We start from the raw sequence: 24,039 nt of genomic DNA, 5'->3' as shown, positions 1-24,039 counted from the left end.
CACATCAAGGCAAACTGGCAACGAGAACCAACACAGGAGCAAATAGAGAGAGAGAGAGGGGGAGAGAGAGAGAGAGAGAGAGAGAGAGAGAGTGAGAGTGAGAGAGAGAGAGAGAGGGAGAGAGAGAGAGAGAGAGAGAGAGAGAGAGAGAGAGAGAGAGAGAGAGAGAGAGAGAGAGAGAGAGAGAGAGAGAGGGAGAGGGAGAGGGAGAGGGAGGGAGGAAGGAAAGGAGTGTGAGCAAGGGAGAGAATAAGCGAGGGAGAGGAGAACGAGGAGTGAGTGCTCTTGTTAAAAGAAGTACTTTGAGAGAAGGCGTTGAGGCGTCGAAGGGGAAAGAGGAACTGACCGGTGCGTGGAGTGCACACTGCTGCAGCTGGAAAGTAAGCTTGTCCATTCTGGTCTGACACACTTTTTGTTTGCCCTACGACTTTCTAGGAAATGCAGAGGGAGCTTGTATTCTCATGTGTGCGCTGCAGATGTGTGGGTCTTGGGTGGTCTGCATTTGTCTGTGTGCTTTTCTGTGGATGTGTTAGTAATACGGATCACTATGTTTAGTTTTGAGGCATCCATAAGACGGAAGCTCCACTAGTGTTACATTAAAAAATACTATCCACAATATTTTATTCAAACTGCTCTGCACTAAATTCAGGTCTAATGATGCAGCTGTTTAGTGCTCTTTAGTTGCGATGATGTCCTTGATATGCTGAGAGCATTTTGTGGAAAAGTTGATCACAATAACGAAAAAATATCTCCATATTATCCCACCTCACATTCCTTAACATCTCTTTCCACATTAGCACTTCAGTCAAAGCTGTTAGGACTGAAAAATTAGTCATTTTTATGTTAAAATCGCAGTTTAAAAAAAGCACAGCAAGAGCTGCAGTTTTAAACATTGACCACAACAATGGTGTCCAGTCTGATCTGCAGGTGTGTCTGCAGGTCTCAAGTCCAACCAAACAGGAGCACACATGATCTGTTGGCGATTAATTAAGTGTAATCAGGCCCAGTCCTGCCTGTTTGAACTGAAAAACCTGCAGCCACACCCTTTCGCAGATAAGACTGGTCAACTAAGCTTTAACTAGGGCAATTTAATCTAGTAACACTGAGCTTGTGAGCTGCCTGTAGATGAGTCAGACCAATCAGAATAAACCACACAGTCACACAATGCAGCCACAACTCACTGGCATTCAAACCTTTAGAAGGGAATTCCACACATTTTTCAAAATGTTCTGTATAATCAAATGAGCAAGACGGAGGCAAAGTCCTTCAGTGGTTTGGTGTGAAATGCTCCAGTCTAGAGAGTCCGATTCAGAATTGCTCACAGTAGGAGTGATAGGAACCAGACATCTAAAGAGTGTAATGACTCTGAAAGCTCCGTCACAAGAAGTTATTAGTTGAAATAGTTAAGAATGCACAGCTCGATGTCTGAGACACCGATGAACAAGAGTTCTAGTGAAAGGTTTTGACCTATAAAGTATTTTATAAAATCCAACCACAGCCAGCATAAGGCAAAATAGCCCCCTTCCCCCACTCCACAAACAAATGTTTCCAGATTTTTCCAGATTTCATCATCATCACCAACACTACATATAAAAACACAGGAGACACATGGAGGTTCACTGGTGGTTTTGGATAACAAATAAAATGGCTGTAATTGCCTTCTAAACACTGTGACCCCTGGATCCTATCACCACCAGTGACATCTGACTCTACAATGAACCACTTTGAATGTCTTTGTTTACATCACAGTGACTGAATTATGCCGAATATTTTGAAGAAATTCTCTTTTAAGCCAGAAAAGGTTGATATGCTGTCATTCTTGACCAAACAGACAGGCCTGGGCCATAATTTGTAGAAAGCTGAAGCCACAAATTTGCTCGTAAAACAGTCACAATTAAATGTTCTCCACAAATCGTTCAACCTTTAAGCTCAGAGTGTGAACTTGCAGGCTTAAGTGTGGAGAGCTCATTACTTTAACCCTGTGGAGCCTCTTCAGCACATCAGCAGCCCCTTATAATCCCCCAGATTGTCGGTTTTGGGGGGGCATGGTGCCTGCTTCATTTGTGTGTGTGTGTAAAGAGGCTACTTAAGGGAGTCCCCCCACTTCTGTCAGCCTGTCAGCCTGTGTTTCTGTAGCCTTCTGCCGATGGGATCAGAAAATGTGGCCTGTGCTAAAGTTGTTTTATATATTTTTTTCAGAACTTATCAACAAAATAGAAAATAAGCAGTAAAATATTTATTTATTCACCATATTACCCCGGTTTAATTGGCTTTTTTTTTTTTAGAAGAGCTTTTTATTAATTTTATGTTTATTCATTTAAACATATTTAATTTTTAAATATACTATTATTTATTTATTTAATATTCATAGTATTCACTTACATATATTTAATTGGCCTGGTTTAATTTAGTCAAATTTTTATTCACTGTATATATTTATTTTAACATATTTATATTTTAAGTACACTAATATGTATTTATTCATTTAATATTCAGAATATTCACTTACATATTTAATTAATCTGGTTTAATTGGCTTACTATTTTTTGAGGAGAGCTTTTAGTCAGATTTTTATTCATATTATTTATTTATTTTAACATACATACATTTTAAACAGACTATATATATAGTGCAGCTACACACACAACTATAATATTTATTGATTTATGTTTAAATATTTATTTTTAAAAGTGTAAAAGTATTTCAATCTATCTATCTATCTATCTATCTATCTATCTATCTATCTATCTATCTATCTATCTATCTATCTATCTATCTAATTCAGCAGAAGCATACTGTTGCTGATGAAAAACAAACTATTTTTTAGTAATAATTTGAAAACAACTGCTGCCCTTCACACAGTGTGAACATGTTATGCTGAATGTACCAATAGAAATATTCTAAATTTGCTTGAAATAAAAGCGTTATATTAATTTGCATTAAAAAGAATATTTCTAGAATAAATTTTTTTTTCTCCTCCTACAAAGTTGAGGTTGTGCTCTGACAGCGACAGAATGCAGCACTAATGTGTATGAAATGATTAACTCTGAAGCTGCTCCAGATCCAGCTGATGGGTTTTAGCTCTTTATATCAGTGAACGGAGGCAGTAAAGAGCAATAAAAGCTGATTTTAGACCCTCAGTAGGCGTCAGCAGCGCGGGCCTGATAGGATCTTTCATTAAAGCTGGAGCGGCTCTGTGCCGCTGTGTGGCACACGCTCTGCTTCTGAACAGCTGGTTTTACCCAGCGTGTTCTGCAGATCCCGTTCCGAACATTACACACACATAAGGTGATTGTGAGGGAGCTATTTTTCAGGACCTGCTCTTCTGGACACGGATGGTGCCCAGTGTTGAACTCAGTGCCAGTTCTCCACAGTAAATCCTTTCTGGTGAAAGACTGGACTGGGAAAAAAGCTCTGTGTCATGTGAGCTGGAACACACGGTTCCAGGTACAAGGTGCTTTTCTAACGGGAGTCAAAAGGGAACCCAAGCAGACGGTGAACTGCAAGTCACGTAGCTGTACAGCAATTCACTAATCTTGCCACTGAAGTGTTTCTTTGTTGCTGTGCTGCTCCAGACTGGACTCTCCAGACTGGACTCTCCAGACTGGCAGAGTGCCAGAACAGTTCTTAAGAGGCAAATAAGCTCTTTTTTCCATGTTTTTGGGCCGTTTTTCTGAAATAGCTGATTCATCAGAGGGGAAGTGGACGGTTGTGTCTGTGATTAGCGAGTAAGAACAGAGTCGTGCTGACAGATTTTACCAGCGCAGCTCTGAGTTTTAAAGTCTTTGGCACCACTTTTGAGGAAGCAACACTCACAACTCGCTGAAGAACTCTTAACATTTCCTTAGAGAGCAGGAGGGCAGTTTAGAGAGACAGCAAAAAAAGACAGGGAGGAGAAAGGGAAATAGTTGAGAAAGACAGATATGAAGAGAGAAAGAGGGGAAGGAGAAAGAAATAGGAGTACGGGGGAAAGAGATTGGAAGGGTAAGAAAGAAGGAAGGGGAGAAAGAGTGGGGATGGTTAAAAGGAAAAAAAGAAAAGGATGATGTGTAAAAAGGGAGAGAAAAGGGAGTGAGAGGGAGAAAGGGAAGGAGAGGTAAAGAGAGAGAGAAAGGAGGTTAAAGGGAGAAAGAAAGAAAGATGGGTTGGTTAAAGAGAGAGGGGAAGGAGACAGAGAAGAGGACGGAAAGGTGGAGGGAAAGAAGGAGGGGAGAGAAAGGGAGAGAGTGAGGTGATGGGTAAAAAAGAGAAAAAGGTGCAAGGCATATAGAAAAGGAGAAAAAGAATGAGAAGGGGAGAGAGACGAAGGGGAAGGAGAAGAAGAGAGAGAAAGAAAGAGGAAGGGTAAAGAGAAAGAGAGAATGAAAAAGGGAAGCAAGGGGAGAGAGATGCTTGAGTAAAAAGAGTGAAGGAAGAAAAGGAGAGTTAGAATGGGAATGAGAAAGAAAGGGGAAAGGATGGAGAAGGGGAAGGAAAGGAAGAGAAATGAGGGTAAAGGGAGAAAGAGAAAAGGGAAAGGAGAGAGAAAAAGGAAGGGTAAAGAGGAAAAGAGAATGAAGGGGGGGGCAAGGATAGAAAGAAAGAGAAGGAAGAAAAGGAGAGATATAGGGGGAAGGAGAAAGGGTAGAAATGAGAAAGAAAGAAGTGGATTGGGCAAAGAGAGAAGGTGGATGGAAGGAGAAAGGGAGAAAGAAAGAAGGGGAGAGAAAAGAAAAGGGTAAAGAGACAAAATAAAGAAGGGGAGAGGGCGAAGGGTAAAGAGAGAAATGGAAATGGGGAGAGAGAGAATGAGGGAGGGAGGAGGGAGGGAGGAGGGTGCAGTTTGGCATTTCTACCCACTGAGAGATCAGGAGTCAGGTTCTATTAACCCCCTCCCTCTCTCTCTCTCTCTCTCTCTCTCTCTCTCTCTCTCTCTCTCTCTCTCTCTCTCTCTCTCTCTCTCTCTCTCTCTCTCTCTCTCTCTCTCTCTCTCTGCCTCATGTTTACTCAGGCTCGCTTATTCAATGTGGGGTTAAACTGTGCTGTAGTGCTCATGCGTGGTCAGTTGATGTGGTCGTAAAGCCTGATGTCCAAACTTCGTTACCAGCATTTACACGAGTGAACTGGTCAGGGTGATTAATAGCTAGGTCTGAAGGTCGACGCCTCCTCGGGTGCAGAGGTCATCACACCAGGGGCCTCTTTTAGCCGAAAGGAAAAACCAATATCGGCTCCGGGCGGCTGAGCTGTGTTCACTGTCCCTGCCGAACGGAGACGGTGAGCCAGAGTCTCATCCAGCTCTCAGATAATCATCCTACTGTACAGCGTTCTGTGTGTGACACTGTGAGGAGGTGAGAGGAGGTTCTGGATCAGCGCTGTGGAGCAGGCCGAGGGGAGCCGAGTGCCCTGAACTTCAATTACTGACCTCTCTTTGTTCCCTCTGCTTTCTCTCCATCTGTCTCTCTCTGGGTCTCCCTTTCTCTCCACCTGTCTTCTTTCTCTTTGTTGATCTCTCTTACTCTACCATGCCCCCCCCCCCCCCCCCCCCCCACGTCTCTCTCACTCTCTCTTTGTTTTTTCTCTCTTCCTGTGTCCCTACTTCTCTTTCTTTCCCTCTCTCTGTCTGTCCATTTGTCTCTCTTTGTTGGTCTCTCATCTCTCTCACTCTTTTTGTCTCTCTTTCTCCCTCTCTTGTTTTCACTCTTCCTCTCTTTTCTCTCCCTCTCTCCCTCCCACTCACCTTTGTTCTCCCTTTCTTTCTTTCCCTCCCTTCCTCAATCACTTTCTCCCCCCCCCCGTCTCTGTTTTTCCTCTCTGTGTCCCCACTTCTCTGTCTGTCTCTCTCTCTGTCCACTTGTCTCTTTGTTGGTTTCTCATCTCTTTATTTTCTCTCATTCTTTTTGTCCCTGGCTTTCTCCCTCTTTTGTTTTCTCTCCCTCTCTCATCTCTCCCTCCCACTCACATTTGCCTTTCTCTCTTTCTTTCCCTCCCTCACTCACTTTCTCTCCCTGCCTTCCTTACTTCTCTCTCTCTCTCCTTCTCTTTTTCCTATCTCTCTCTCTTTTCCCCACTTCCGTCTTTGTTGGTCTCTCATCTCTTTTTTCCTCTCTTGTTCTTTTTGTCTCTTTCTCCCTCTCTTGTTTTAACTCTCCCACTCTTTTCTGTCCCTCCCTCCCTCCCTCCCTCCCCGCCTTCCTTTCTTCTTCTTCCTCTCTCTCTCTCTCTCTCTCTCTCTCTGTTTCAGAATGGAGTGCTGTTGTCTGACGGTATGTGTTGGTACAGTCGCTCTTCTGTTTGCTCTCCTGTGGTGGTTCGTCCGGGCTTTGAACAGGAGTTCTTTTTGGGTGCTGATGTGGAATGTCTTCATCATCGAGCAACTCCGCAATAAGTTCACTCAGACCACACGACCTCAGGTGACCTCCAACGATTTTTGTTTTACTGATATCTGTGCAAGAACTGCTCACACATTTGAGTTACTCAGTCTAAGAGCAGCACTGTGTCTGTAATATATTTTTAAAATAAAACGCATGACTTTAAGGGCCTTTTATGCTGGTGGAAATAAAGAGCACTTCTCTTAGCAGAAATCACGGCCTCTCCTGTGTTTCCTTCTTCAACCAGATACTGCAATAATAATAACAAATGGCCAAAAAAATGAATCTCTTCTCTAATTATGTAGGATATAATTATTCTATTTGCTTTTTCGTGCTAATATTGACATGAAAAGCATTAAATGTTAAGGCGAGATATGTTTAAATTAAGTGATACTTTTTTAATCCTACCTCTGCATTTAACCCATCTGTGAAGTGAAACACCACATACACACTAGTGGATACACACACACTAGGGGGCAGTGAGCACACTTGCCCGGAGCGGTGGGCAGCCCTATCCACAGCACCCGGGGAGCAATTGGGGGTTAGGTGTCTTGCTCAAGGACACCTCAGTCATGTGCTGCCAGCTCTGGGGATTGAACCGGCAACCTTCTGGTCACAGGGCCAGTTCCCTAACCTCCAGCCCACGACTGCCCCTAAAGTTTGAATCACTGTAAACCATAGGCTCCTGATGCTGGTCTTCACTCTTGTTTTCACTCCAGTCATCATTTCGATTAAGTCACAGGGGCCACATTACAGACACTTCTTAAGTCTGAAATCTGAACTAATTTGCTTAGTCACCATGACAACTTCAATTAGGACTGAATTTAGGACAGAGGTTAGTATTGAATTTAGGACAGAGGTTAGTATTGAACAACAGTTCTTAAGTTCATAATCTCATCCCTAACTCCAGAATAAGACAACAGTATTAGAGAAACATCCTAACTAGACAAAATGTCTAGTCCTAACTTTAAGAGAAATCCCAGAGCTGTCTTAACTTCTGTTTAACCGTCTGTTTCTATTTTGTGCAGTGGCAGGCAGCAAAGTTCCCTGTAACAGGCATGATGGCGTCGGATGTGTCTAACTGAAAACTGTGCTTTGACTTGTGAGGGTTTTTTTTTCTAACAGCGTTTTTAAAAAACCCAGACACTGCAGACACGATCTCCACCACTCCTTTTTACTACCTTGTGTGTTAATGTTGATGAGACCTCATCATACAGGTCAGATTTTACAGTGATGCTGGTGCATATGATGAGGAGACGGAGCTGAACGTGTGTCTGTTTATTAGGGGTAGTTTGTTAGCTCGGTCGGCTAAAGCGTTTGGGAAATGAAACAAACTGTGGAGCGGAGACGCTCTGATAAACAGCACAAGGCGCTCACACGATATTCTTAACTTTCAGTTTATCGAGCTTTAGTCTTATTTGGCCTTATTTGTAGATCAGTAATGGTAGTTAGCTGCCTGGCTAGCTAACTACCGCTAGCGTGATTACTTTGATTACATGTTTACATTTCGTCTGTGCGCGTATGGTCGGTTGCTAGGTAACAGACATGACAGCTGACTGTCGACTTCGATCAAGTAAGTTTGTTTATGAGGAGCCTGGCCCCTTCTTATTCCCACTGTTATATCAAAAACAGGACAACTAAACAGCAGAGGGTGTTCGCGAGTGAATGGAGCTCAATGGCCAAGTTAAAATAATTTCTAATCAGTTTGCCAGAATTTTTCTTTCATTTTAGAAAGTAGAAGGATGTATTTCACTTTATAAAAAAACAAACAAAAAAAACAAGTCTTACCTATATGTGTCTTTTTTTCTACAGCAAATGTGTTTTGGGCAGCAGGAGGCGGGCTTTACTGCTAGATCGTGATGATTGATGGGCGAGCGGAGCAGCTCATTGGCTGTTCGCGCTCACAGATGTCATGGACACGCATGAGGCGCCGTTTTCAACTCCTATCACTCGAGATTAAAAGCTCTTAAAAATATAAGAGCGGTGTTAAAATGTTTTATGCTCTTCTGTGTTCAGGAAATTATTGTATTCTTTTATATTAAAAATCTTATAGTGACCTTAACTTAAAATCTTTTCAGATCTTAAGACACAAAGATAGGAGGTTCCTGTAATACGGCCCCTGTTCATTTACTTGAGGCTGGGTTTAGGCCTCTCTGCCCACCTGTGAACACAGACTGATCCGCAGGTCCCCTTCTAACCTCATTAAAATGCTGTTTGCTCCATGCAGCGGATTCTGAAAGCGGTCCAGAAGAATGCCACTAAAGGAGATCCTGACAGCGTCATCTCTGCCATCGACCATTACTGCAAGCACTCTGAATGGGCCATGAACGTGGGAGACGAGAAAGGTGTACTCCTCTAGCCCTTCTTTCCTCCTTCTGCTCTCCTCCCTCACACACCTATGACGTTTCCTCTTATTTCATTTGTTTTACGCCTCTCCCCCTCCGCCTGCCCGTCACTCTCTCCCTGTCTGTTGAGTGAAAGTCCTGCAGGCTGCTCACGGTGTCTGCTTTATGAATGTGACGTGCTGGCATTCGCCCGGCTGCTGGGTCAAAGACCTCTCCGCATGGCTGCACATGCTGGCCACACAAAAATGCACCTTTATTATTTGCTCTCTGAAGCAGTGTAGCGTGGAATTCAGTGGTGAGACACAGCAGAGATACCAGCCGCAAGGCAAACGTTTCCTAACACACGGATGAGCAACATTCCTTGACTTGCTTTGGCTTTCTCACTCACTGGCCACTTTATTAGAAACGCCCTACCTTGTAGCTCAGACACTGTAGCCCATCTGTTGATGAACAGTTTGAGTTAAACCATCATCTAACCCATCATCAATGGTCAGTTTCTGACCACAGAGCTGCTCTTGGCTGGATATTTTTGGGTGGTGGAACCACTGTGAACCAATGGCGAACTCTGCATTTGAAAACCATTGCCTTGTACATAATAGCGGTATGTGATCTATGCCAGCGAAGCCGTGCAAACAGCATTATCAGTGAAACACTCCTCAGTGGAGAGCTTTAGCATTTTTTTATTTAAAAAATTGTTCTATTCATGTTGAAAAAGTCAAGCGGACATTGTACTCTTATCTTTGTTGTAATACTAAGTTCACCTGACGTTTGGCATTCATGGCTCCCAGATGTGGTTCATTCCACCTCTGCAGTCGATGTCAAAGTTGGGAAAATCTTGACGGAACGTTCCACTTACCCCTGGAGTCAGCACACCGACTGGGGCTGGCGGAAATATGGAATATCCAGTTTACCGTCATCCATCTACGGCCAACATGCAAATGCAGTATTAGATCTAGGCCTTCAGTTTGGACAATACATATTAACACTTGGTTAAAACGAAGCCAAAAACCCCTCCCCTATTTCTGTTGGTGCCCCTGTGGGATATCTAATACTATGTTAGCGCTAAGCCAGCAGATTCACTTGAACAACTTCTTAGATTAAATGCAGACATTTGAGGCTTGTGAAAGACACCAACACATATTTCAGCAGTTTTACAGGGACTCATTCAGTAAAGAGCTCTTTGAGCTGCTACTGCTCAATTGACTGAAACCTGGTGAAACTACGGCTTGTATTCACAGTCAATGATGTATCTAGAACTTCCAGGAGGTCTAGAGTGATGTTCTTTTCTCATTAAATTGGTTCCACCCAAACATGATTGGTTGATCCCTCTGTCACTCTATGGATGCAAAAGATAGGAGTTTCTAATAAAGCGGCAAGTAAGTAGACGTGCAAGACGGGAGTTTCGATTAAAGTTGCTAGTGAATGGAATTGAAAGGTAGAGGTTTTGAGTAAAGTCAGTGATAGATGTATATTGTACTATAATGTACACAGACTGATCATTAAGTACTTCCGCTTGTATCTACACTCATTGTCCATTTTATCGGCCCCACTTACTATATAGGTGCACTTTGTAGGTCTACAGTTACGGATTGTAGCCCCCTTTTACCCTGTTCTTCAGTGGTCCAGACCCCCATGGAACCTCACAGAGCAGGCACTGTTTGGGTGGTGGATCATTCTCAGCACTGCAGTAACACTGATGTGGTGGTGGTGTGTTAGTGTGTGTTGTGCTGGTATGAGTGGATCAGACACAGCAGTGCTGCTGGAGTTTTTAAACACCTCAGTGTAACTGCTGGACTGAGAATAGTCCACCAACCACAATATCCAGCCAACAGCGTCCTGTGACCACTAATGAAGGTCTAGAGGATGACCAACACAAACTGTGCAGCAGCAGATGAGCTGTCGTCTCTGACTTTACATCTACAAGGTTGACTGACAAGGCAGGAGTGTCTAATAGAGTGGACAGTGAGTGGACACAGTGTTGAAAAACTCCAGCAGCACTGCTGTGTCTGATCCACTTGTACCAGCATAACACATATTAACACACTACCACCATGACAGGGTTACTGCAGTGCTGAGAGTGATCCACAACCCACATAATACTCTGTGGTGGTCCTGTGGGGGACCATTAAAGAAATGGGTAAAAAGGGGCTAACAAAGTGTCAGAAAAACAGAAGGACTGCAGTCTGTAAGTGTAGAACTACAAAGTGCTCCTATATTACTCATCTGTTTTTTCTACTTCAGTTTTATGTGGTGAAATTAAGTGGTGTATCCAAAATGGTCCCTAAACATAGTGCACTACATAGGGCACGAGCTAAGGGTTTTCACTCCCTACCTAGTGCACTACAAATAGAGATCCTTCAAAAAAAGATCTGTTTGTATTGAACTGATTAGTCGTCAATGGCCTCAGAACTGACAGGCTGTTAATGGTGAAGAAAGGCCTTTAATGATGTTGCGGGTCGGTCATTAGGCCCATCATTGATTGCCTCCCTTCATGACCCTTCAGCTTAGCTGCCTATGTCTTTGTGTGTGACTGTACCCAGGCTCCATTTTGGATTCAGTGGTCAGTGAGGTCAACCCCAGCACGGTGCTGGAGCTGGGCACATACTGCGGATATTCAGCGGTCAGAATCGCCCGTCTGCTGTCCCCTGGCTCCAAACTCATCACTGTAGAGTTCAACCCTGCCATCGCTGCCATCGCCAAGCAGATCATAGCCTACGCTGGAATCCAAGACAAGGTGTGTGTGTGTGTGCGAGAGACAGAATGAGAAATTCATGAGAGTGTGTTTACATGCACTCAGTAATCCGATCATAATCAGATATCTGCAGTTATCTGACTATTCAAACGGTCTATTCAAACAGCACACTCTGGTTTCTTAGATCAGAGTAAGGTCTAGAAAGGATTTTAGCTCAGTAATCAGATCTGTCAGTGCATGTAAACTCTTACTCTGATTTCTTTCGTATTTCTCAGTCTGAGCATGTGCGAAAACAGATGGCAGCGTTACCACGAAACACAGCAAAACACTTTTGGAGTGATGCTGAAACCAAACTACATGCTTGACAAAATTAAGGATTTATTTACTTGTGCTTTATATTTTCAAGTATAGTGGGTCGATGTTTAAAATAAGGTGCGACATGAAGTTTGATTTTTATATTATGTTTAAGTCACATCTTCTGTGAGTTTATTGTCTGGTTGCAAAGCAGAAATCTGATTGCTGTCTGATTCAGGTAGACCTGGAGTTTCCCCATTTTCTGAATACCCAAGTGCATGTAAACACATTGATCGGATTGCTGACTAAATCTGGTTATCAGATTATTAAGTGCCTGTCAACGCACTCAATGCTGTCAGAAGAAAATCTTGTAATTTGATTATTATTATTATTATTATTATTATTCACTGGTCTTTTTTTATCTCGGTATACTTATCTTTGTGGAGAGGTGTGAACTGTTTTCACAGCAGAGGGTTCTCACCCCTCCTCGGTCAGCCCCCATTGCTCGCTAGCAGCTCAACACAAAGGGACCACAGTGTCCTAGTTAAAAATTTGATTATAATACTTAAAATATCTGAGTCAATTTCTGCTGGTGGAATGGCCATTAGGAGGGTCTGCAGACAGAAGCTAAACCATATAAAAACACAAGCAACCTTATACAGTATATGAATGTTTTGAGACAATTGGACCAAGAGAAATAGACCAAATGACTATAAAAAGTCGTATTAATTGATGTAAACATGCAAAAAGTGGTAGTGTTCATACCTAAATCATCAGACACTTTTCCAGTGGTGTTACTACTGGCAGTGCAGGTGGTCCTCCTTGCATGGGGAGCTGGTAACCAGCAGATAGAACCCAGTCCGTACGCCTTTGCCCTCAGACTGTACAAGAACCTTCTTTGTTGATATGTCTAAGAAGAGTATTTTTAACAGCTTCTGCCATTCTTACCAATCCATTTCAGCAAGACTCATTTACATTTACAGCATTTAGCAGATGCTCTTATCCAGAGCAACTTACAAGAAGTGCTTTGTCAATCTAGAGAAAGTATCTTTGCTAGTTACCAATAGCTTAGAGAAAAAGACAGTCCTGAGCTCAGATACTGCTAGAAACAAACGTCACTGCGGACACCAAGAGAAAAAGAAACCGAGTTGAACGCAGAACTCTGTGCCATTCAATGCAATACAGTAACAATAAGATACAATACAATAAACTACAATACACAGTGCAGTACAATAAAATAAGTGCAGCTTATAATTCAGAGCTCATTTAAGTGCTGTGTAAAGAGATGAGTCTTCAGTCTGCGTTTGAAAGACCGCAAGAGACTCTGCTGTTCGGACAGCCAGTGGGAGTTCATTCCACCACCTGGGCGCCAGTACAGAGAACATTCTCGACGCTCGTCTTCCGTGCACCTTGAAGGATGGCGGGTCAAGCCGAGCTGTACTCGAAGCTCGAAGGGCTCATGGTACAGTTCGAGATTTCACCATTGCCATCAAGGTGGTAGGGGCTGGTCCATTTTTGGCTTTGTAGGCCAGCGTTAGGGTTTTAAATCTGATGCGTGCAGCTACAGGAAGCCAGTGAAGAGAGCAGCAGTGGGGTGACGTGGCTGAACTTGGGCAGATTGAAGACGAGTCGTGCTGCCGCATTGTCTCCCAGACTCGCCTGGGAATAGAGCTTGTGGGTCGGCTTGGGTTCTAGATTATAATCTCTATTATTGAGATTATTCAATTAATATTAATCATTTAATATTTGGTGCCCTCCCTGGTGCAGTATCAACTGCCTGTGGTTCTCCTCAGAAGCACAGACCTGTCATGCATCACCTCAGCACTAAAAATCCTACCTAATGCTGATGATTTTAAAAGAAATATAATAATAATAATAATAATAATGATAATGTGGTTATTTTCAACAACAACCAAACATAATGTTAGCAATAAAGGGTGTTTATAACTTCAAACATTAGCCCACATTAAAGCCCCAACATGGTTGAGACAGGGAATTTGTTCTATAGCTTAGGACCAATAAGCTCTTCAGTACACCACACACTTGCCTCCAACTGCCTCAAGCTGTTTAATAGACTCTTCTGCCAAAACGAAAAATGGAACGATTGCTGCATCTGTTGTAAACACGCCTGCTTGTTTCCTACACTCTTAAAAAGATGTTTCTTCGAGGGTTCTTAGTACAGAAAATGGTTCAGTATAGAACCATGAACACTTTACATAATTAAAGGGTTCTTTGCATCAAGAACTAGTAACTTGGATTGATGGTGAATGTGCTAAACATGGTTTTATATAGAACCTTTTTGAAAAGGGTTTAACAGGAGTTCTTCTGTTGTTACAAGCTTGATTTCACTACAGTAGAAAAACCTGTTTTTGGTGCTGTACAGAGCCCATTTCAAAAGGGTTACACATAGAAAAATCCAACGACTTAGTATGGCGTGGGAACGAGATCCTAAAGCATAGCCACACCTTACTAAGTGGTGGCCACAACTTAATTATTTAATTCCCAGGCCACTCATTATTTTTATTTATATGGGATGTGGCCAGCAGGGCTCCGTACCTTGGTACTCTATAGAGGGAGATTTTGCAGTTTAAAGATACCAAAACCCTCTTCTGATATAATCTTGAAGGTTAGATGAACTACTGAAAAAGTACAAGCGTTTCATGACGGCGGCTGTTTGACATGTTTACTTTTTTGCCGCAAAAGAAATCAGGTAGCTAACAGTAATGCGAGGAAGCCGAATACCACGACTGTGTTTACTAGCCCCTACATTAGCGGTTAGCTAACAGTCAGGAATTCTTAAGCTCAGTAGTGAATCCCAAATGTAGGAAGTAATTGTGCAATGCATGCTGGATACTGTAGTTAAAGAATGAAAACTAAAAAAAGGACACAGCAATGTCAGTTCTGTTCAGTTGATGAACCTGACAGATGCAGTACTGCAATACAGAATATAACATATGATTAAAAATGACATTAAATGCTAGTTTTAGGCCAAGTGATCTCAAATGGTCCTGACTGTGTAGGTGTTATATGTATATAAACTAGTTTAAAAATAGCAACATCCATTCATGAACCTGAATTTGATCCATTTTTGTTGATGTTTTTCCTTCTCTTTAAAAACAATAATTTAACAGATGCACTGTTTAGTCCTGCTTTCATGAGAAACAGCACCCATTTATTTGAAATACAGTTGTTTGTTCTGAGACGGGCTGCATGGCTGGGTAGAAAGCTGCTCTAATCTGGTGTGTTCCGCTGTTAGCAGTAAAGCTCTGCGGAGTAAATGTGAAATTAGCATCTGAATAAGAATCATGAAACAGCATGTGGGATTAAAACCTGGATTCTCATGGATTGACAGCATGAATCTTCAGGCTAAACGGTGCAAACGGTTTAAAGCAGAGTGAAGGATCTAAAAAGCAGCAGGGTTTTATTTATGGTTATGTTTTCCAGGTCACCCTAGTGGAGGGCTCCTCTGGTGACTTGATCCCCAAAATGAAGGAGTGCTTTGGCATCACATCATTTGATTTCATCTTTTTGGACCACTGGAAGGACCGTTACGTTCCTGACACCAAGCTGCTCGAGGTGAGACTTTGAGAATGACGTTAGTAGCCCAAGTACATTAGAATCTGGAAAACAAGAAAAAGTGGGCTTGATCCAGAACTACCACTAGTTTCAGGTTGGAGACTCCACTGATAGCAGTGGCCACTGTACTAGAAACACTTACCTTCTACGCTCTGTAATGAAAACAGTGTTATGAAGAGCCATGAACACTCAAAGAACCATTTGCCTGATTAAAAGGTTAACTGCATTATGAAAGGGTTCTTCAGGTAGATGGAGAATCTGCTGTAGATGGTTCTATACAGAGCCTTTTTTAAAAAAGCACCAAAAAGGGTTCTTCTATTGTAACAAGCGTGACATCTTAACAATAGAAGAACCCTTTTGGGTGCTACATAAACCCCTTTTCAAAAACATTCTATATAAAACCATCTACAGCACATTCTCCATCAATCTGAAGAACCTCTTGATCATGAAAAGCTTTACCAAAGAACCAGTGATGTTCAGTGATGTTCAAGAATCAGTTTTAAGTATGTATAAAGAACCTTTTTGAAAAGGCTTCTATTGTTATGATGTCAAGCTTGTAACAATAGAAGAACCCTTTTGGGTGCTCTATAGAACCCTTTTCAAAAAAGTTCAATATAGAACCATCCACAGCACAATCTCCATCAATCTGAAGAACTATTTAATCATGTCAAAGGGTACTTTGAGTGGTAATGCTTCTACATAGAACCATTTTCTTTACTAAAGAACCCTTCAAAAACAAGCATTTTAAGTATGTATATAGAACCTTTTTGAAGAGGTTATGATGTCAAGCTTCTTGACATCATAACCTGTGCTATATATAGAACCCTTTTCAATAGAACTCCTGAAGAACCATCCTTTTTAAGAGCGCAGGGCTGAACCTTTTTTTAAATTATTATTTTCTGAACAGTATTATGATTTAACCACTTAATCTGCTTGGAAACACCAATGGACATGCCAATTCCTCGATTAAATAATTCAGTTAGTGAGCAAAGCTGTGCACTGCTGTAGACGTCCAGGACTGGATCTGGTAAATGCAGCTCTGTAATGGAATTCATCTCTCCTCTGCCTCTCCTCAGGAGTGTGGCCTGCTCAGGAAAGGCACAGTCCTGTTGGCTGATAACGTCATCTGTCCAGGAGCACCAGAATACCTGAAGTACATCAGGAACAACCGTCGCTACGAGAGTCGATACTACCCAGCCCACCTGGAGTACACCAAGGTGGAGGACGGCTTGGAAAAATCTATCTTCTTGGGTTAAAGAGAAAATGAGTTTCTAACAACCTACAGTAGCTCTACATAGACACCAATCTAATCTAGAGTCAGAGAAAGGCTACTGAGATGGTTACGTTCAGTAAGCTTTGAGAAACAGTGTCAGAACTGTTTGATGAGACATCAGGAACATAATGTTAGATTTATCAGTGTTTTTACATGTGTGTACAAATTAACTTTCCAAAGCAATGTAAAGTGGGCGCAGAGAGTTTCAACCATGGTTTGCTTCTGTGTTTTGTCCACCGGTGCATTATCTTCATGTTTCGTCGTTTACTTTCCAAAATCGCAGAAACTTAGAATAGAAATTTGATTGCCTCGTCATTACAGTAGAGTACTTTTGAAAAAAATGTTTTACAACCTTTATATACGTCACATTTAAAGAATTATTTTTTAAGTGAAAAGTTCTGCAAGTTGTTACTCCAATCAAATAAATATGCCCAATATATTTTATGAACTGGGCTGGAAATATTTGATGCCATCTCTATGTGTAACATGTCTAAAAGAAATACATCTTATGAAAATTTAAGTATGACCATGAGCAAATCTCACAGAAAGCTTGTTTAGCTGATGGCGCCAGAGTCAACAATTTCACTACAGAATGGCTAGAGGAGGAAAAGGGAAGCAGATTATTTTCTTTGAACAGTAAAGGGATTATGTATTATAGCTCTTAAGAGGAGATGCTGTTTTGTGGGAAGGAAAGCTTAGAGGGCCCATGTCCTACATTTTTCTTGTCTTACACCCCCCACCCCACCCAACTTTAAGGTTTGTGTGGTTTTACATATCAAACACGTCGGTATAAAACACTTTCCAACCTCTTTTCCCCTTAGAATTAAGCTTACATGTTAAACTCGCTGTTTTTCTAGATTTGATTGGCCTTGCCAGAACTGTAAATGGTCAGGGTTACAATGATCTAGGCAGGTAAATGTAAAAAGATTGGGTGTTCATGACATCACAAAAACAACGAATTAAAAACAGGCTGTTTTGCAGCTTAGATTCCTTGTATGGACCAGGGACTTGATACACTACGGTTTACTTACTATATCAAACTCTTATGTCCAAATATAAGAAAACTCTGGTTTTCCCATGATATGAGTTCTTTAAGGGAGCTTGGACCATCAAGATATACTATATGCGGGTCTCAGTACGGCATCCACACCCAATAGTACTAAAGATGCTGTATAAACCAAGTAAAATACTTCATTTATTATTAACAGACTACATTCCTATAGTAATTGGGTGCCAATTTTGTCGCAGGAAGAAACAATTGCTTGCTCTCATCTACTGAGCGATGAATAGAGAAAAAAAATACCTAAATTAACTCAATCAATTAGCCTATCCAGCTTTAGATGCACTGTGGGCATTACACAAGAAAGAAAAAAAAAGTCTTATTTACAGTAGAAGACCAGTGCAACCATATGACACCATAGTGTGACAGTGGTCACTTAAGTGATGGGCGAATCCCACTGCCAGTAGCACCATGTCATATTTTTATAATAAACAAAACATTTCTATTTAATTTATGCATCATATTTTAATAACACTGGGCACATATGCTATTTTAAGGCAGTCTTTAGAGAAGAGTCGGCGTTCCCTTGAATAAGGGGTACCGTGTTCATTTACATTGTTAATTAAGTATTACATTCTAAGTAGAAACATAACTGATCTCATTACAAAAGATCTGAAGTTTTCAGCAGTCAATGAAACGTCAATGTTTTCATTCCCAGTGACCTGGATTATTCCATGTTTTGCTGAAAGTCTTGAAGTTTTCAAGTTACCTGCACATGTACACTCACGCTCAGTCAGCCATCAGTCTAAATCTGCGCAGTTATAACTTTAAAAAGGCAAAAACACCATCCAGAACTTTGTTCAGTCCTGAGATTTTCCACTGCTGAAGATTTTTGCCAGCAGGCACACATTGGACTGCGCTTTCTCCTGAATGGCCTTGCTCTTCTCCTGAGCTTTCTGGAGGGTCTTCTTGGACAGACCTTTCCTCTTAATTCGGTCCAGCCTCATTTCCTCTTCTGTGCGTCGCTGTGTGAAGTTCCAGCTCTTCTCGTCAAAAGCCTCGCCCTTCATCTTCTTCTTCTCCCTCAGCCTGTCCAGAGTCTGGCTCTTCTCCACGCTGGCCAGGTAGAAGTTGGTCTCGCGCTTGGCCTGTGAGATTTCCGTCCTCATGCGCTGGTGATAGACCATCTGCTCATACGCGAGTCTCTCACTCAGGTGGCACCACTGGAACCTGTGCAGGTACTGCAGCAAGAAAAAAAAGAAAAAAAATATACCATAGCGGTCACTTCTGAAGTAAAAAGCAAAGGTACATTATGGGCCGTCTTCCCGGTCAGCCTGTGGCTAATCCTGGACTAAACTACATTTTAAATGGATATTTTCCTTTGAAAGGAAAATACAGTCCAAATCTAGGTTTAATCTCTATCTGGGAAACTGGCCTATGTGTCTACTTATCCAACATTTCTTCTAAAATCAAGGGTATTGATATGGAGTCTGTCCTCCTTTGCTGCAGTAACAGCCTCTACTGCTCTGGGAAGGCTTTACACTAGATATTAGAACAGTGCTGTGAGAATCTGAACGCATTCAGCCACAAGAGCATTAATGAGATCAGGTACTGATGTTGGATGACCAGTTCTGGATCACTTCAACTCATCCCAGGTACTGGATAGAGCGCCATCTATTCAGATAACATAGCTCAACTGCCCCACAGCCCAGTGCTTTGGTGGTTTTAAACTCCTCTAGATAACATTTGGTACTGGGTGATACATAAGTGGATGCTTTGATCGTCCCATTCTATTGATCAATGCTTTTGTAAGGAGATTACATAAGTTGTATATACAGTTAAACGCCTGAATCAGCAATGGGTGCAGACACAGCTTATGCAAGCTTTGTTGACAAAGCAAAGAGCTTCTTTTTGTCCACATTTGTTTTTCCAGTAGTGGGTATGTTAATATAACCCACAGATGTTTTTATTCTGTTTACAAATTAAATAAACTCAGTATGCAGGACATGTGAGCATATCTATCAGCTATTGACTGTATAAAAGGTGTTTTGAATGCGCTGACTCTTCAGTTATTTCCCTAATCAGTCTAACAGACTCTAGAACCTTCTTAAACTTTGTACTACGGCAGTGCTGCTGCAGTACTTGCTGTTTTTAGTGCAGACTTATTATACCATATAAGAAGAATTCTGAGCACTGTACTGTTTCTACAGTTGGGCCAAAACTCCAGGCATTTTATGTCGCTACACTGGTCATTTAAGGTATCTACTTTGTTTAATTCACTACATCCAGTTACTAGTGGGACAAATGTCTGCATACAAAAAGATGATTCCAGAAACTGATGTCACTTTTAGAAGCTTCTGTGTGGTCAACTGTCAAAATGGATACAAGGACACAAAGGTAAAAACACAGTAAACATCATTTCTGATGTTACATACTTTTATGGACCACAGGTCACTGCTGAAGGGGCTCCTCTTGCGGGTGCCTATGGGTGTGTTGTGCAGACTGGCTGCTACTTTCTTAGCGATGCGTTTGTCCCTGAACTCCACCCAGCCCTCCACGAACCTCGATCCATTGACACCTGCTTTCCTCTTCTTCTTTTTGATAGAATGATCTAAAACAACACACAGTCATTAATGATTTGAAACATGCATAACAGGCCAAATTATCACTCTGCCCAAAATGCCTCAAACTCAAATCAGTCTCATTCAGGCACTTTGCACCATAGGCACTGTTATAATTATACATCAATATTCTTCTTCCCTGAAACACTAATAGTCAAATTAGGAGTGGACAATATGATATATAATCATTATAGTAATAAATTATATCGGCACATGCTTTTCTTGGCATATCATTGGTATTTTAAGAACACTGAACAACTGCAGGTTTCACTACAAAGACCACATAATTAGTACCATCTAATTGGATTTAGGGCAGTAAAAAGCTGAACACAAATCATTGTACTTCTAATATTTGCCACTTTTCATCTATTCCAACTAGGGATGCACTGAAATTAACAACCAAAAAATTGTGGCTAAAAACAGGCAAAATTGTGAGCCTTAAATACACGTTTTGGGGACTTTGGAGACCTCTCTGGTGGAAATGTGAAATTGCACACAACATGCAAAAGAACATTTTGTAACATGGGTTGTGCTTCAGACCCCTTCTCACAGAGGATGAATCTGATGAATGCGGGTGCACAGAAGTCAAAGAGAACTCAGCCAAAACGTGGTGAAGGACGCGGCTTCCGAGGATGTGGATTATCTACTATCATCATCAAATCAAATCAAATTTATTTGTAGTGCTTTTTACAACGGATGTTGTCATAAAGCAGCTTCACAGAATTCCAGAAAAGACAAAGTTTTAACAAGAATGTAAAAAATGTAAAGACCCTACTATTGGTTTTGCGGTTGAGTGTGTCCTGAATTTCGGGTTTTGGCCAAATCAAAAGCATTTTTATTTCATTATTGGTTCCAATTTTTAAAACCTCAGAAAAACTAAAATACCACGATACATCCTATACCATATCATGCATTGTAAAAATTTGGTTGGCCAAAATCACAAACCATCAGTAGGCCATTTTCACTTTGACAGAACCGTGTTGCAATTTTATGATGTAAATAATGTGAGGCATATGAAGGCACTGTATTTACACTGTATTTGAATGTTAAAGCTACACCCGTACCAAAATATTGTAGCATAATTATACATGACTCATTGTGCCAAATAGCCAGTTCCCTCTAATTTCTGATGTACTTTATTTGATTTATGTTACATGAACAGATAAACATTTAGACATAAATTGATAGCGAAATTGAAAGGCTAATAAAAAGTGCTTAGAATGTGCTACTGTGTGGTAATTTAGACCACACACTTCAGATTAAAAAGTAGACCAAACAGACCAAACTGGCTGTAAAGAATCCATATAAACTTATAATCAGTGCATCCCTTAGTGTGAAAAAGTCTTCAAGGACCACACAAACAAAACTTTCACTATGCCTTTAAACATCACTCTATTCTGCTATTCCTCCGCAATCTCACCTTCAGACTGGAGGAAGACCCTTCCAATCTCTCCATACACACCCAGCATGTTCCGCACATGTTTTGGCCGCAGCCTCGGAGGAATGTGGCCCAAGTACACAATGCCTGGGACGCATTTCTTAGCCTTGGTCTTTTTCGCCTCGTCATTATCTAACAGTTCTCCGTCCTCATCATCATCATCACCATCATCGTCCTCCTCCAGGTCACTGCCTTCAACTTTGTCTTGTTTAAGTCCATCCGCCTGTTCTTTCAATTCCACGTCTTCATCCGTATCATTTGTGCCTTCATCCATTTCAGCAAGGTTTATTTCTTTATCCGCCATGACTTTAGACAGCTGGGGAAGAAGGAACACCACAATCTGTTTTAAAAGCACATAAAAACGTTCACACAACCACTTTAAGGTCACTTGTAGCCCTGCAGTAAATAGAGATTTCCTAGGGCATCACTCTGTATATACCCTGCTGGGACCTTTAGGACAAGGCTGACTAAACCTCCAAGCTAAAAGAAAAGGGGCAAGTCAAAGCCATTGTGCCAACATCTTTGGAGGAATGCTTTGGCTCATCCCAAGTTTTATCACCAGCCTCTTTTCCAGCAACACAAGATGACACTTCAACCCCCAAACGGAGTTCCTTGGATTAAAAGTCTCACTCTTTTTTTTAAAGTTTCACTTGTTTACAGTCATTGCATCAAACTCTGGAATCTTCCTATCTATTATTATTATTATAATTATATAATGTTGCTGCCAAAAAGCTATATTTGATTAACAATCCTGAATTTCTTCAGCTCCCAGCGTATTTCTCAAAGTACAGGACACGCCTATTGATTTTTTCCACATTTCTCACTTAGGACAAATTTCCCCATATGGGAAAAAATACGGACATATTTTTGTATATTTGAAATACATGTCAAATACACTGCAATCCATGCTGCAATGCATTCCCATCATTAAAATATATTTCAGAATATACTGCCACACTATCCACTTGTCCTTTAAAACACATTCGTTTTAAAGTGTATGGGGAAATATTACACATAGAAATGTGCCATATAAAAAACAACGTAAATGCATTTATCAAACACATTAGAAGATATATGAAAATACCTACAGTACTCATCTAATGCACTTTACTTTGTGCAATCCCTGAATAAATTTGTACGCCACTGTTATTTTAAATATCAGCCAATGGACCTCTGGCAAAAGCCAGTGTTGTAGGCACTGATACACTGTGAAAACACTTTGACTTCTTGTTTATCTGAAATACATTTTGTGTGAGCTTCTTACTGCAGATGTATAAAGTTAACACAAAACACAAAGCAAAAAGCCAAAGTCAGAACCAATTAGTCACATCACTAACCTTTCTAACATACAACTGAAAGACAAATAACAAATACAAATAAATTAATTTTAACACTATATTTAACAAACACTTTATTCTGGCCACTTTCATAAGTTGCAAAAATGCATTTGCTGAACACATTTGGAATATTTTTTTCCAAGTGTTCCCACTTTGACATGTTTTATCACCTCCACATTTAACCCATCTGTGAAGTGAACCACATACACACTAGGGGGCAGTGAGCACACTTGCCCGGAGCGGTGGGCAGCCCAATCCACAGCGCCCGGGGAGCAGTTGGGGGTTAGGTGTCTTGATCAGGGACACCTCAGTCATGTGCTGTCGGCACTGGGGATTGAACCGGCGACCCTCCGGTCACAGGGCCAGATCCCTATCCTCCAGCCCACCACCGCCCCCAAGAGACGCACAACAGACGCAGTTACAGGACTCAGAGCCTCTGAACTCGAGGCGTGCGCGGCAGCGTCGTGGGCCAATTCGCCCGCTCCACCTTAAGCAGTGCAACAGTTCCGTTTTGGTAACCCAGACACCAGAACACAACTGCGGTACCATTTAAGGTGGAGCGGGAAAGTCGAACCAGAAGCCGTCAGCGGCAGGCTCGAGACTCTGAACTGCCCTGAAGACGTCCAGGAGTCCTCTTAGAAACGCGAGGGTTTTACTTTACCTCTCCTCTCCTCTCTTCTCTCCTCTCCTCTCCTCTCCTCTGCTCTCCCTCGGCGGAGTCCGTCTAAACCGCCTCCTGTTTTAGCCGCTGAAGCTACACGTGCGGCTCAGGCAGCTACACGTGACGTCATATTCAGGCGCAGAGAGCGGAAACGGCTGTTTAAAGGGACAAAAGCAATTTTATAAAACAAATAATGTTTATTTTAATACTGACCCGAACGACGGACTGTAAAGCACAGAAACACGGCCTGCTGTTCACTGTTTAAATACGGCCCATGTCTATTCCGCATAGATCTGGTCATGAGTTCAGTAAACATTAGGATAAAGTCATAATTCATAATTCAGATCAACACAACAATAAAAAAAGGAACAAGAATTTCTTGGGTCCATATTTTTCACCTTCACAGCCGCCAGAGAGACTCATTAATATCATCAATAACATCATGAGCTCAATTT

General features: G+C 41.5%; 2 protein-coding genes across 3 annotated transcripts in view; one reads left to right on the top strand and one right to left on the bottom strand.

Annotated features, from left to right (window-relative positions):
- comta (catechol-O-methyltransferase a) overlaps positions 1–17,047 on the top strand; it is a 21,556-nt gene extending 4,509 nt beyond the window's left edge. Inside the window, exons 1-6 of one of the 2 annotated variants that reach the window (XM_017719460.2) lie at positions 212–380; positions 6,221–6,389; positions 8,575–8,692; positions 11,233–11,426; positions 15,123–15,254; positions 16,331–17,047. In XM_017719460.2, the coding sequence (XP_017574949.1) occupies positions 6,222–6,389; positions 8,575–8,692; positions 11,233–11,426; positions 15,123–15,254; positions 16,331–16,510 (792 nt within the window). In that variant the 5' untranslated portion in view covers positions 212–380; position 6,221 and the 3' untranslated portion in view covers positions 16,511–17,047. Of the gene's footprint in view, positions 1–211; positions 381–6,220; positions 6,390–8,574; positions 8,693–11,232; positions 11,427–15,122; positions 15,255–16,330 lie in introns of those variants that run through there. The other variant, XM_017719461.2, reaches the window with a different exon arrangement.
- Positions 17,048–18,032: 985 nt separating this feature from the next.
- Positions 18,033–23,715, bottom strand: abt1 (activator of basal transcription 1). The gene is made up of 4 exons (XM_017719459.2): positions 23,585–23,715; positions 21,569–21,902; positions 19,963–20,138; positions 18,033–18,768 (listed from the first exon to the last, which is right to left on the bottom strand). The coding sequence occupies exons 2-4, from the start codon at positions 21,888–21,890 to the stop codon at positions 18,388–18,390; spliced, it is 879 nt and encodes a 292-aa protein (XP_017574948.2). The 5' UTR covers positions 21,891–21,902; positions 23,585–23,715; the 3' UTR covers positions 18,033–18,387.
- Between the last annotated feature and the right edge of the window lie 324 nt (positions 23,716–24,039).

The sequence above is a fragment of the Pygocentrus nattereri genome, chromosome 28 (assembly GCF_015220715.1).
Source record: "Pygocentrus nattereri isolate fPygNat1 chromosome 28, fPygNat1.pri, whole genome shotgun sequence".
NCBI lineage: Eukaryota > Metazoa > Chordata > Actinopteri > Characiformes > Serrasalmidae > Pygocentrus > Pygocentrus nattereri.
The sequence above is the reverse complement of the archived record's forward strand: the minus strand, read 5'-3'. Positions and strand labels throughout refer to the sequence as shown.